The sequence below is a fragment of the Ciona intestinalis genome, unplaced genomic scaffold (assembly GCF_000224145.3).
Source record: "Ciona intestinalis unplaced genomic scaffold, KH HT000121.2, whole genome shotgun sequence".
Lineage (NCBI taxonomy): Eukaryota > Metazoa > Chordata > Ascidiacea > Phlebobranchia > Cionidae > Ciona > Ciona intestinalis.
This window is the reverse complement of record NW_004190443.2, coordinates 1-15,570: the sequence shown is the minus strand read 5'-3', so window position 1 is coordinate 15,570 and position 15,570 is coordinate 1. Positions and strand designations below refer to the sequence as shown.

The 15,570-nt window shown below is 35.3% G+C and overlaps 2 protein-coding genes across 2 annotated transcripts; one reads left to right on the top strand and one right to left on the bottom strand.

Moving 5' to 3' along the window:
* Positions 1-1,849: 1,849 nt before the first annotated feature.
* LOC100186141 (protein KIBRA) lies at positions 1,850-11,969 on the bottom strand. Its single transcript, XM_002129477.5, has 11 exons — positions 11,730-11,969; positions 11,223-11,291; positions 10,612-10,706; positions 7,007-7,063; positions 6,818-6,875; positions 6,219-6,399; positions 5,664-5,795; positions 4,801-4,998; positions 3,457-3,585; positions 2,870-3,111; positions 1,850-2,623 (listed from the first exon to the last, which is right to left on the bottom strand). The coding sequence occupies exons 1-11, from the start codon at positions 11,893-11,895 to the stop codon at positions 2,067-2,069; spliced, it is 1,884 nt and encodes a 627-aa protein (XP_002129513.1). The 5' UTR covers positions 11,896-11,969; the 3' UTR covers positions 1,850-2,066.
* Positions 11,970-12,648: 679 nt separating this feature from the next.
* On the top strand, positions 12,649-15,427 carry LOC113475146 (the record flags this gene model as incomplete). The annotated part of the gene is made up of 7 exons (XM_026838849.1): positions 12,649-12,902; positions 13,209-13,365; positions 13,698-13,837; positions 14,121-14,353; positions 14,513-14,635; positions 14,912-15,027; positions 15,234-15,427. Coding segments are annotated over exons 2-7 (823 nt in total), but the record flags the coding sequence as incomplete, so codon positions are not given.
* Positions 15,428-15,570: the final 143 nt, after the last annotated feature.

The window sequence follows — 15,570 nt, the reverse complement described above, 5'->3', positions numbered from 1 at the left end:
TCCAACCCAGTGGTCACTAATGGGTTGTCTAAATTATCAGCCATACATAAAAAAAAAAAGAAAAAAAATATATTTAATTACCCACAAAGTAATATACATGGTAACTCGTAAGCTGGCACGAGGTGTTAACTCATGTGATAATGACTGTCGTTTTCCGGCCACGCGTGGATAAAGTAAGTTACATTCATTCATTCACTGGGTTTTAATGTTTAAAACTGTGGTATTCAGCAGTCTATTAACCCACTATTTCACTGCAGAACACATACACCCACAATGGAAGCAGGGTCAATATCATGCTGTTGTTACAAGGCAATAGTTTTAGGCGTATGTGTCCTTAGGCAAGACACTTAACAGCAATTTCTCCAAACCAGTAGTCACTATTGGGTTGTCTACATAAACATAATCCTGAAAAATATTTTCTACAATGTTTGTTTAGTAACTAAAAAGTTAATGGTTACTAAAACAATCGAAGGCATAAGGTGCATGAACCTGAATACTGGCGCTGCAGCCATGTTATAAAGACTCTCGTTGCCCAAGCCCCTCCAACTACATAAATAAATAAGTTACGTACGTGGTAACTTGTAAGCGTGCACAAGGTGTATAAAAAAGAACACTCGTGTTGCAACAACTGACGTTGCCCCGCCATGCAAGGATGAATAAGTTACATACATTTGTATAACTATTTCTACAACTGTGGTATATGGTAGCATTGGCATTTTTTTTAAAATCAGGTGAAAGAACTTAAATCGGTGCTCAAATTAATGTTCAACCCGCCTAGACCCAAATACATATGGTGTCTCTCGTCTGTCTCGCTATTTAACCATTAGTGAGTATTTTTAGGTTAACAAGTTTTAGATTTAATTAAAGGAATGTAACAATTCATACAAACAAGAAGCTATCACTGAATTGGAGCAATTGCTGGTAGGTGTCTTGCCCATAGACAGATACTGTGAGATACACCATAGTAGTGATACCGATAGGCCTTGAACCCAAAACCTCTGGCTAACCCTGTGCCAAACCAATTTATATATATATGCACTCCAATTACATTTAATATATATCATTGACATCCAAATTGAGTGAATGACTAAAAGATAGCTGGCAGCATTGACTCCAGCAGAATAAGACTACAGCTACGCAGCCAGACACACATACAACACACAACATCTATTTATAAACTCTATACTGAATAACCAAATCTAAAACATACTGAATCACTGAAATGCTTACCTTATCTAAAACAGTTTTTATGTAACACATAACCTAGTTAAGATACAACAGCCACGCTTTTATGATCTTAGCTATCGTTTTCGAAGATATAAATACAGTATTCTGTAATATGTATTTACTTACAAGGCACCATTACAGGGGCTTTCCCCGAACGCCCACACTACACCAAAAGTGAGCAGAACTGTTCTGGTGCTATCATTAAAGTAGCAACTTAAATATTACTGTTTGTAATCCGCTGCCTTTGGAATGAATGAATATTATCTATCCGTACATGGCGGGGCAACGACAGTCGTTATAACACAGATGTTCTGTTTCATACACCTCGTGCCCACTTACAAGTTACGTAACTGTGTGGGTGATTGTGTTTCTGTATGGCTGACAATTTGGACAACCCATTAGTGACCACTGGGTTGGTGAAATTGCGGTTAAGTGCCTATAGACCACATATCTGTAGTAAGCATTGCAAGGACACAAACGACCACAATGTTAGCAACGTCGAGATTCGAACCAAAGGATTGCCAGTGGAGTTTGGATCTTGCAGCAAGTGTGGCAAGGTATATTTTGAGCTTACCACCTTAAAAAGGTGGTCTTGTAATCAGAAACCTAAAAGAAACACGAATTTGTCTTATTATATTTTATTTTCACGTTTAAATATTCGATTCGTCGATTGCACTGAGACGGAATCCCAGTGTCCACCAAACTCGTTCACAGTGTTACCGCCACCTAACGGCGAGGTAGATCATCATTTCAACCTATAGGACAAGGTAAACGACATGGCAATTAGAAGGCGCGGGGATGATCTACAATTTGTGGGGTTTTCGGCGGAATTTTTATGACTACATCAGGATTTCTGTAACATAGTTTTTAGGTTGCTCCGTCGACGGTGAACAATCGTTCAGTTTTCTGGCCGCGAACTCTTTAGTTAGTTCGTGATAGTCGGGCAACTTCGGCCTTGGGTAAGGGTTGGCTAACTCGGCAAAATTTGGCGAATTCGACAAAATAAATTCGCGAGTATCTGGATTTGATAATCGAGCTGTTGACATCATTGATGGGGTGGGCGTGGCTTCGTCTATTACACCAAGCGAGTTGATGGAAGATCCACGACTTATAAGTGAGCTCTTACTCGACGTCAGGGACGTTGAATGACTCCCGTTACTGCTTATACTCAGCGTGCTACCGGGGAGGGTGGTCGTCGTGGTAACTGTGGTCGTTGTGCGACTCCTTGTGGTGAAAGGGTTGCGATCAGTATCGTCGTAAGGTGGCGTTTGTGGCGTGGAACCAATCGAAGAGACTTCTCCAGTAGAGGAAGGACCAGACGATGAAAAAGCGGAGTCCGAGTTGGCCGATGATGACGAACCAAGTTGGTTGGGTGACGTTTTCGTTGGGACACCGTCTGTAATGAAAGTTTTAAATATATGATGTGGGGTAAGATGGATACCGTTAGCACATTTTATCCCATATTTCCTGATCGTGTTTTTAACAAGTAACAACGCTCTTTTAGAGTGGTGGGGATACCGTTATATAATTTTGTAAATGTTCTTTGTTTACTTTCATATGGGACGAAAAAGAGAGTGAAAACATAAACCACCTTCAAAATGAAAAAAATAAAAATGAAAATAAGTGAAAAAACATAACTTACTTCGATCAGGGTGGCCGTTATGTTTTCTTATACTCCGTCTCACAACTTGAGCTTGTAATTTTGTCATCGAGTTATTACGTCGTGTGAACGATTGTGGTCGTCGCTGGGTGGCGGTAGAGTTGCCACAACATAGCGATGATACTTCGCAACTGACTGATCGACCAGATTGCGCCAAAGTTGTGAGCGCTGTTACCGAGCCATGACTTGAAGCGGACGAAATGGACATACTGCTGGCTGATAAACTGCGGAATATAACGTTTATATCTATTGGCATTATCATCCTTATTTGCTCCAACCTAGTGGCCACTAATGGGTTGTTTAAATTGCCAAAAATATTCACCATCAAGGTTACATACGTGGTAACTTGTAAGCGTGAACGAGGTGTATGAAACAGAACAACCGTGTTATAACGACTGTCGTTGCCCCACCATGCGAGGTTAAATAAGTTACATACGTGATAACTTGTAAGCGTGAACGAGGTGTATAAAACAGAACACCTGTGTTATAACAGCTGTCGTTGCCCCGCCATGCAAGAGTAAAAGTTACATTCATTCAATCAGTTAGTTTATATCCAAAATAGGAAATACCTCCTAAGTTTGGTTTCAATACGGCTGGCAAGTTCCCTCGTATCTTTAAGCTGCTTGTGTACGCTCTCATGTCGCTCCACACGTTTCAATCTTTCGCCAAGTTCACGGTTGTTAAAATCCTTGGCATTCCTGCCAACAAAAACAAGTAATTTTATCGAAACCGTAATATAATTGGACATCGGAGGTAAAACACAGTCGGTATTTATCCTTTACGTTGTGGCAAGCTACGATAAAGCACAATAGTTACGTCACAGTGATGTGTTGTTTACCGAACAATGGTTAACAAGCGCCCCCCCTGAGTTAGGAATGTTATATGAATAAGCTTCTCACACAAACATGTATGACTTTGTATGTTACATCCATTCAACGCAAGTTTTACAGACTTAATATTTTCCACGCGGCATTCGCGCAAAATACGGCGCATTTTTAACCAACTTTTTAGGAAAACTAATTTTAAATATTTTTAAAGAATACGCGTTTGTTGTTTTACCATTAATTCCTACGTCTTGGTTGTTTTAAATATCTAAAGATAAAAAAAATGAATTTTTTTAATGCTAAAAAAAACTTCAAAAAAAAAATTGATTTAAATTTTTTTCCAAGCAAGATAATAAAACAACCATGTTATTAAATTTCACAAAATACACGCCAATTTATTAGCCACGCTGCTTAAACAAATGGTTTCCGTTACTTGCCAACCTCTAACAGACATGAAGTAATAAAAGGGTTGGCAGACGACCAACTGATTATCCCGACTTTAAACCGAGTAAATTTGAAAGTTGAAATTATCTTTTAAAGGTTGGTATACTATAACGAGTAAGGAGAAAATGTTGCTATACTGAACATTTGAGACACTTTGTTATTAGTATTCTTGGAATAGTAGGGCGGATGTACAAAACTAACTGTTTATATATTATTATGTGCAATTGTTCATTCTTAACTTTAAACCTTTATGGGCATTATTAATATTTAAGATAAACGAAACACTTTCGTGCGTAATTTGGTAATTGTGGAGTTTCTGTATATTTGTATAAAGAATAGAAATTGTATTGAATATTGTATACGTCATATGTATGTCATCATATACAATAGAATCATATACATATATGTTAAATATATACACATATGTGCTATAACAGTTATACTTTGTTCAGATCACAAGTTAAATACCAACAATGTAGAAGAATTCATAAACAAAAAATTAATCGAGATTATGCAGAATAATTTAAACAATGATCCCAACTTTTCCACATTTAGTTAAAAGCTTCCGATTGTTCATTAAGATTCAGTCATTTTTATCTGTTGTTATAAATAAAACATTATTATTTGATTAAAAGTCCCACAAACCTTAGTTCTTTTTCCAACTTCTTGCATTTATTGTTCGCTGACCTCCGTTCGATATCAGAGGATGTCACCCCAACATTAGTTGCGTATAATTCGTTCAATTGTTCTTCTTTCTCCGATATAAGAAGAAGGGTGTTCGGGTTCCCATCCGCCGAACCCATCTCCTCCAATGATCTTAACTCTTCTCGAAGATGTGCGATCCTGGAAAATATTGGATGAATGTGAATTTATCTTTGCATGGCCAGAAAACAACAGGCGTTATAACACAGGTGTTCTGTTTCATACACCTTGTGCCCGCTTACAAGTTACCATGTATGTAACAAATTTATCCTCGCATGGCAGGAAAACAACAGTCGTTATAACACGGGTGTTCTGTTTCATACACCTCGTGCCCGCTTACAAGTTACCATGTTTGTAACAAATATGTCCTTGCATGGCGGGGCATCAACAGCCGTTATAACACAGGTGTTCTTTTTCATACACCTTATATCCATGTTATTACATTTAATTGGTGCTTTAATACCAATTAATATGTTACTATGTGTACCCAGATTATTCACATATGGTATCTTAACTTATTCCATAGCATACCCATGTTAGGCGTCTGTGAATGCTTTCCATTATAAAAAATCCACATCCAGGCATAGTGTTAATAATCTTTATAAATGTGGAGGTTTCCATTATAAAAATCCACAATACTAAACTTAATAACCTTTTAGCGGCTAATTTGGTGGAAAAAACCTTGGTGTATTGTAGACGTTTCATCCACCATTTGGCAAGACTAAATCAGGAAACGCATAAATTTAAATTTACAAAGATTTTTTATACTATGCCTGGTAGCAGAAGTAACATAATACTTAACTTACTTATCATTAGTGTTTTGCAGTTGGTTGATCAATCTCTCTCTTTCTTCATCATCCGATGACTTACTCGGTAAATCTCGTTGTACAGAAGTTGCGTCAAACACCTCCAATCCTTCATCACTACGGAACGCACTCCTGTTCGTAAAATCAAACTGAATCAATACAAACATGACACATATGTATAGTAGGGTGGAGGAAGATGAGACACCTTTTCGTTCTATTTTTTGTCGCATTTGGTAGTAAACAAAGAACATTCAATAAATTACACCTTATCCTCACTACGTACATAGACCATTGTTGAATTGTTTAAAACGCGATCAGGATATTTAAATATTATGTGCTAAAAGTGTTCCATCTTCCCCCACAGTACTCTACACTTTTTTTTTTAAATTCCATTTTTAGCGACGTAAAAAGTAAAAAAAAATATTTGTTTTTTATTCAATTTTTTAAGTTCTTACATCAAGATGTATTTTTTAACATAATATAGAAAGTAGGTGCTAACAGTGTCCCACCTTACCCCACAGTACTATATACACACATTATGTTAACTTAACGTACCAATGCTTTTTCCAATGTTGATGTTTACTCCTTGCATTTGTAAGATCGACTTCCGCATCGGATAATTCTCTCCTCAACTTAACAACCCTCTTTTTCATCGCATCAAGTTCACTTCTCACCTGCTCGGGGTCGTATTTCGTACAAATCGACCAATTCGAACATGAGGTTTCAGCGCTGTTTACTGTTGTAGAAGATGTGTGTTTAGTTTATGATTACGATTTGGTTTGGTGGCATGGCACAGTGACTACTGATTAGTTTGCCCGATCTAAAACAATCAACCACAAAGTTACAAACGTGAAAACTCCTAAGTAGGAATGAGGTGTATGAAACAGAAGGCCCGTGTTATAACAACTGTCGTTGCCCCGCCATGTGGGGATAAATAAGTTACATTTGTGGTAACTTGTAAGCGGGCACGAGGTGTATGAAACAGAACACCCGTGTTATAACGACTGTTGTTTCCCTGCCATGTGAGGATGAACAAGTTACGTTCATGCATTTATTATGTATCGTGCAATGTTTGGAGCCTTTTTAGCTGAGCAATTGGATATTTGAAAACACAGAAGGTTTTAAAAACAAACTATAACTCAATGTTAACTTACAACTTCTATTCGATTTCGCGCTTTCTGTTCTGATCACTCGGTTTTTTAAATTATGCATCTGCAAGTTGAAGATAAAATGTGAGAAATTAAGGAACAGAGTACAAAAAAGATATATAAATGTATATTTAACAAAATAATAAACTGCTTTTTAGCTCAAACGTTAACCTGATAATTTACAAAATATTCTACCTGCTTTTTTGCAAGTTCAATTTCAACCGCTTTTTCATTCACAGCTTCTTCTTTTAACTAAAAATTACAAAAATATTTTTAAAAAGCGATATATATATTATTATTAATATATATATAATTGTTAAAACACGCTTGTGGTTAAAAAATGCTTTTATTTAATTGGGAGGAAGAAGCGTGGTCGCTACATCTAGCAGACAAACAATGAGCCATTTATGTTCAATTATTTTGAAGTTAAACTTCTAAAAATGTGCATTTAAATAATAAATTTAGATTATATTTATATATATATGGAGAAATAGAATATTACATTATGGTGATTTTAGATTGTGTAGTGTTGAAGCCACATACCAGTTAGTGGGTGTGTTATTAATATCCTTATGAGATACTACGGCATTGGAATGATAAGTGGTGCTACAAACATAAGGGGGCTTGGAATTCTCAAGCATACTTCAGCCATCACTTATGGAAGGCATGAAAAAGTAGCTCGGGGAGAATATATCGTTAAAACCACACTATTGGTCTTGTGCTAAGTAAGATGATGCTTTATGTGCGAACGATTCAAAAATACTAATTGTAATGTATGTCTCATAAATAAAACTCAAAGTGCAATAATATAATTTAAAAACATAAATTAAATGTTATGTAAAATTCAAAATATTAGGCAAAATGTAAAAAATACTTAAATACTTAAAAGTAAAAACTAAACGCAAATACAATAAAACATATACATAAATGAATCCTCAAAAGGTACAAAAACTAAGCAAACTTTTTACAAATCTTAATACACGTTCATAGTTTCAAACAAGACATAGGAATTATTGTCACATTACATACCAGGCAAATATTTCAACAATGATTAATAGTTGTATACAAGTTGTTAAATACCACCAATTGTTAGACCATATATTACAGTCATGAGTTGTAATGTCTGGTCACAAACTAAATATTCTATTTGGAATCTGGATCAAGAATTGCAAATATTAACCTTTGAAAAAATAATGATCAGGAATATTTATCCTACTGGTTTGCCTTAACTTGCAGTTAGTTTATTATAAAATTTAAAAATTAAAATTCAATTATAGTGGCTACCGTGCATATTAATTTGAAAGTTAAAAATTCAATTTTCCTTTAACTGTATTTCTATTGGGTAAGTTTTTCCTTTAACACTGTAAGTAAAGTAAAGAGGGGTAAGATGGGACTTGTTAGTAGTAAACAAAGAATATTTAAACTAAAAGAGCGTTTTTAATTGTTAAAAACAAGATCAGGAAATATGTGTTTAGGTGCTAACAGTATCCCATCTTACCCCATATTAATATAAAGATAAAAGAAACCAGTTGTAAATTAGAATATTAAGTACACTGGCCCTACTAAGTATACTGAATTGAAAGTTAGAAAAAAAGACAAAGATAAAAGGGACCAGTTGCGCAACAAACAATGTTGTAAAGTCACAATAACGAGAAGAGCGAACTTTCAATTGTGGATGGTGAAACAATCTCGTGTTACAACGCAGGAATTCCTTATGACATCATTGAATAGCGCTCGCATATTATGAAGTAACAGACAATGGAAGATTGTTTAAATTAAGCTATTGAAAGAGCATTGGAATATCAAATTCAAACCATATATGTATGCGGGAAATATGAAGAAATGGTATTTGGATTAAGTTAAGTATAAAGCAACATCGTAAAATGAGATTATAACAGTTGGGTTCCTGGTTAAATAAACCAGGTTTATTTCCAGACATTACAGAATGGTCCAACAATCCCTCATGAATTACCACCTACACAAACAGACTAACTCAACAAATACGTTGAGTATTCAATTACTGGTCAACAATGGAGTTAACAAACACATGTAACGAATAAAAAGCCATTCAGACATTTTTTATCGTTAACTTTTGTTTGTTATTAGTCATCTAGTCATGTCACTCATTGCTGTGATAACTAAATAAACTGTATTTCTATTGGGTAAGTTGTAATAAATAGGTGTTATAACATTTTTTATATGAATGCAACTATGCAAGACATTTTATTTAAAATGTTTTTTAATAATTTTAAATTTGTTTTTAAGAAAATTACATATATTTTGCCGAGCTTAACAAAAATAAACAAACTATAATAGTGGCGAGAGGCAAACCCTGCTAAAACAACACAAGCATAAAACAAATGTCATTGATTTTCCTTTAACACTGTACAGCTGTGATGTAAGAAATGAATGCGAGTGAATTTAACAACGGGAGAACTGGTTATTTAAAGCAGTTTATAAATTTAGTTAAATCGATCCTGGTTTACAACGAATCTTAATCATGTTTTGTTTCTTTTGTAAAATAGATATAATATAAATATAAATGCCTTTTAATCTATCTTTAAATACCTATTTAACTTTAGAAAAATTATGGATCGCCCAACGTAAATGTTTATTCTATTTAGTTATTTAGAGAGAGAGGTGGAATTTTTCTTTGAGTGGACTCTTATGGGCACCACACACAACTAATGCCAGCCAACAAGTTAGAGCCATCGGAAAATTCCACTGACAGTGACAGACTTGATTGTTTATGTTACAGCAGCAAACGGCCAGGGGCTATACAGTTGACTGGGAGTCACCTTATAACACAGGGGCACTTGTGTGATTAGACTGTTTCAACAACTAGGTTTGGTTGTGTGATACCTAATTATAATATTGCTAACCATTTAAAGAAGACTTCTAAAACATTGCACAAAATACTATAACCTGCACCACAATATGTTATTACAAATGGTACAAGTCTAATATTATTACATCAGTAATAACCAATGATATTTAATATAGGTAAAGCACAAGATTTCCAATGTATATTTTTACAACTGCGCACAATACATAGGACAGTTCACAACTTCTACAAAATATTTTTTAAAATCAAATAAATCTAAAACTATTACCTTAGCATACTATTACTTAATTTTCAATAACAAATGATATAAATATATAGACACAAAACAAAACAATATTTTTAACGCAACAATTAAAAAAGGCCCCAAAACAGCGAAAACAAACAAGCCGGAAGGAATTTTTATTACATAAGAATTCAGGCTAAATAAATTTAGTTTATTGAGTCAGCTGTTACTATTGGTCATGCCAATTGAGTTAATGATTTATGGGCTTTTAATATTTGATTTGTAATACAGAGGGGTCTTTATACCAGGTATACACACGATAAATAACTTGAATACGTCATCACGTTATCTCATGTTTGATATTTACGCTGATCTCCTTTATGCTCAGAAGCAATTGAAAGCATTTTCTATTTTAGCTTCCGAAAATATTGAAAAATTAATTTGAATCTTTGAAACTTATTTTGGATTTAAGAAAATAATGAAAAATACATTAAAGGAGTATTGACTTATACAAAAATATAAGTAACTGAATTGACTTACAAAAATATTTGAAAATAGTTTTGGCTCACGAAAATATTAAAAATAGTTTGTTGCTTTGTAAACAAAACAACTCTACTTTCTCTATATATATTTTTTACTTTCTCTATATATATTAATATTTGAAAATACAATAACACCTTAACACCAAGTATGTAGTGCATGAAATGTTTAATATAATAAGTTTATTCCAACCTGTACGTCATGTTTGGTGGATTCTAAGTAATCTTCCAGCATCTTCTGTTGGTGAGCGTGCCATACCTGACGAGGGTCTTCACGCTGGTTTGATTCTGGGAAAGTTAAATTTGTAATAACTTTGAAATGGATATTTGTTAGTGATCAATAAATGTAAAAACTAAATATTAATGAATTTTAAACTTTTTCCAATATTTCAATCAAAATATTTTTCAAACTTATTTTTATCTTTCTTGTTTAAAGCAGCCATGTAGAAATAGGAAAAACATTAGCCCAGCAAACAAGTTATATATATATAGAATAAATTAAATGCTATCAAAACTCAATGTGGCGCCCACTGAACGAATGTAAAGTATAAACATATGTAGGTATGGGGATGAAATGTAAGATCTGAAATTAACAATGATTTTAGAAAGTAAAAACTAGGGTTTGAAAGTTAGAGAGGCCACTCATAACGGCCGGCTAGAAGTAGACTTGCTCTATGACCTCACAGAACACAACTGCTACACCTGGTCACAAAAATGCAAACATCGAATTAAACAAAGTGAAAAATGAGACATGCGCTGCTAATCCGACCCCTGCTAAACATTATCTGTATCACTAGAACTTACGATTTAAATGATCAATGTAATAAACCCCAAACTCCTTGTCTTGAAATTCTTCCCAACCAATCGGAAGTTCTGTACGAGAACATAAAAATAACATTAATGTATGAATGAGTTTCTATATATAGCCCATATATAATAGCTTTTCGGTAACGGTACTAAAGCTCGAAAAAGTTTACAAAATTTAAAAGATGGGTAACTATAAAACTAGTCATTTTAACACGCTTACAGATAACAGAAGTACATACAAAACTTGATCAATACAATATTACTATGCAATGTGAAACCTTTTAAACTATGGGATACTGATTAGAAACCAGCCAGGAAGTTGTTAAAATGATTAAGGAAGTCGTTCAACATACTCTGACACAAACGTTTGGCAGAGTAAAATAACTAAACCATCTTCATTGATGAAAGAAGTTAATATACACATAAATACGAATTTTTTTATAATTTAAAATCAAAGTTTCTTAAAATAATATCTTTGTAATATCAAAAACGAATCTCATTCACCTGTGCTTATACAATCAGCGAAAGTGTGAGGTTTTGTCAATCTGTCTCTAGGGTCGATCCATGAAGTTCTTTGCAAGTTATGATCAATGTAATAAACCCTCCCGTCAAAATCAATGGCTTCCTCCCATCCAGGGGGGAGGGGGAGCTCGCGACATGTATCTCCCATATTTATAATTCCATTGATATCTTTGCTTGGTTAAACTTGATCTTTGCTTCGTGTGAATAGATTTATACAATACAGTTGCTGTTGTGTGGAAACAAAGATAGGTTTATTATAATGGGATTCACACTTTTTGAACTTTTAACAAAATCTGGGGTGACATTGTTAAAATACAGTTACACTCATAGTTGTCAAACATAGGGAACCTCATTGATTAATGTAGTGAATGCAATATACTTTGGCTCTTCTTATTTGTATAGTCACCTAACAGCAGGGTAAAATCTGGGAGTATTAAATTGTAAAACTAGGGAACTAAAACACATTATGTCACCCCAGTTTTTAAATTGTGTGACATGCCACCCCAGGCACACCTGACGCTTATTAAATAAACTTAATCAGATGAAGTGAAATTTCAAACACTAAAATAATTTCAAATACTTATTTCTATTAAAAATTTTTTTCACTGATAAAAACATATAGGTCTGCATATCTTAAGCATTAAACGTTGATATATATTTACTAATAGCGACAGTTACTAATCGATTCACTTTTCTGCTACTACATCTGCAAACATTTATTGAAATTCTCGGGCGCGACTTCAACATTTACTTTTAGCATTCTTGGAGATTTTTATGAGAAAAGATTACTAGCGCCGTTAGTGGCGCTTTTTGTTACGTCATAAATACGTCATATAGAGACATCTTTATATTTTGAAAATATAAATAAAATTGCGAAGAAATTAAAGAATGGACATTATTTGGTTGGTTTGGATATTTATTAGCACTGCAAAAGTTTCATCGAGTAATATAGAATGCCCCAAAACACCTGAAATGAAATTTCTTGATGTTTTTAAAAACTTGAATGTCTCTATAAACTGCCCGTTGTGTGATAGTGAAACCACAGAAGCGAGGAAGGAGAAAAGTACTTTGTTGAAAAATGTCAAACTATGGACCACCCTTCTTGTAGCGGGAGACGGTCTATCTCAATGGATTCTCGCTCTCATTGACAGTAAAGTGAGATTTTTGCAACGTTGTGTCTTTTCGCTGTAAATATAAAACCTTTAACTTTTGTAAGAATGAAGGAATAACTTATCATTCATTTAATCTCTCATGGCGGGTTAACGCCAGTCGTTATAACATGGGTGTTCTGTTTCATACACCTTGTGCCGAGTTATACCACATATATGTAACTTTTATAAAACGCACACATGCCCGCTATGATAGCAGTATCGAGCCCCGAACCTATAACCTATGAGATTGGGAAATATGCGCTAACTACTTTGCCACGGCACTGGGCAAATACTTTAATATGTACAACAGAATACTAACCGAGACAATGCTGACAACGCCATCTTGTCGCAAAGCGGTAACGCCGAGGGCTCACCATGTGCTTTCCCATTCAAAGTACAAGACAAAAATATCACTCGATTTCATTTCACTTGTGCAGATTCCGGTAGAGAATGACAGGCGACTGCTGGTCGAAATATTATTAACGTATCACAATACTACAAAGATTATACATTAAAAACTCACAAAGCTTCATAGGTGGTAACGCATAAGCGTGCACGAGGTGTATAAAACAGAACACTCTTGTTATAACGACTGTGTTGCCCTGCCATGCGAGGATAAATAAGTTACATACGTGGTAACTTGTAAGCAGACATGAGGTGTATGAAACAGAACACTCATGGTATAACGACTGCCGTTGTCCGCCAACATTGTATCTATTCGCGATGACTTTGTGCTCCTCGGTAACGCAACAACTTTAAGTATAAAATGTGCAAAGTAAACTCCATCTTATTCTTTCAGGTGTTCCACGCAGCAGGAATTTTCCGATGATGGTAAATGGGGATTCTGTCCCTGTGCAAAACCTCGACCTGGAGTTCGACTGTTAGCGGAATACGGGACGTCGCCTGGAGACCCATGTCATTTCCCGTTTACCTATAAAGGTGGAGATTTATTAATTATAAGTGTGTATACAGTGTTATTGCGCAATCAACATATTCTATAGTGGGGGGTAAAACAAGACATGTTATCAATCCGCTGTCCCATTTCGTGGAAAATAAAAGAATATCCAAAAAATTATATAATAGTATCCCCACGAATCTAAAAGAACGTCGTTAAATTGTTCCAAACACGATCAGGGAATATGGGATTACATGTGGTACACGGTATCCTTAGAGTCTTACTCAGCAGCAGCTGCATTAAATTATATCATTCTGTACCCGTCAGGCCGAACCTACGATTCGTGTATAACGGAGCACCGTGGCAGCTGTTGGTGTGGAACTACCTCGGATGTAGACGTGGACCAAAAGTGGGGGTTTTGTCCATGCGATGGTCCCTCGTACTCTGGCACATGGGGTGTGTGGGGTGCTTGGAGCACGATGAGGCCTGGCAATGCATATCACAGATGTCAATGCGGCGAAATAAGGTTTCGAAAAAGAGCCTGCGACCCACCGACCGAGGTATGTGAGTTTTTACCCGTAGCGTGTATTTAACGACTGTCGTTTTGTTGCTAATTCCCTTCTCTTCGTTGGGTTAATTGATCTGATATTCGTAACTGAATTCGAAGAGATAAATAAAAAAAAACATGTGTTGCGTTATATTAACCTGTTTCTATGCAGTTAAAGTTTTTCGTAACTGGCCGCGAGGTGGTGTGCGAGGGCAAATCGGTCGACGCTGAGATATGTTCTTGTCTGCATGAACGATTGACTGCTGGGAAATACAAACATGTACTTGACGTTAGGGTTAGTATATTACTGTGGGGTAAGCTGGGACTGATAGCATATGGTGTCCCATATTTCCGTGTTTTTAAACAATTAACAACGCTTATTTGGGGTGGTGAGGATACGGTTATATTATTCTGTAAATATTCTATGTTTACTACAAAGTGGGACAAGAAAGTATATTAAAATATGTCCCATCTTACCCCACCCTACTATATAAGTGGCCATTCAAATTTGTTTATCCGCAATGCAAGAAATAATTGCAACCAAACGTTTTGTATATTTGTATATATATAGGACCGAACAAAGATTATAGATAATGTTAAGAAACAAAACTACACCGAGCTACGTATTACGAAACTTCAAGTAGAAGATTCTGGAATCTGGATCTGCAACATAGCTGCGTTAAACAGGTATTTGTTTGTATGAATATAAATAACACATTACGTATATTTTACCATATAGTACGGTGGGGTAAGATAGGACAAATTATATAGTACGGTGGGGCAAGATGGGACATGTCTTTATTATATTTTCGTCCTATTTGGTAGTAAACAAAGAATATTTACAGAATTTACCGTTACCGAAAACACGGAATTAAATTCATTTAATAATCCAGGCACGTTCAAATGCATCGGTTAGCGGTGTACCATCTTAACGTGGTAGACGTGCTGCATATGAAAACTATATACCTTGATGCTGATGAACAACCACATGATAACGGTCGATATGGCATAGATTGGATTACATGGCATTGGACAGCGTGGCAGGAATGTGATCGCTGTGACGTGGCGGGTGAACGACGTAGATATGGTAAGGGAGATAATTACACTGAATGAATGTAACCAGTTTATCTTCGCATAGCGGGGCAACGACAGCAATCGTTATAACACGGGTGATCTGTTTCATACACCTTGTGCCCGCTTACGAGTTACCACGTATGTGACCTTTTATCC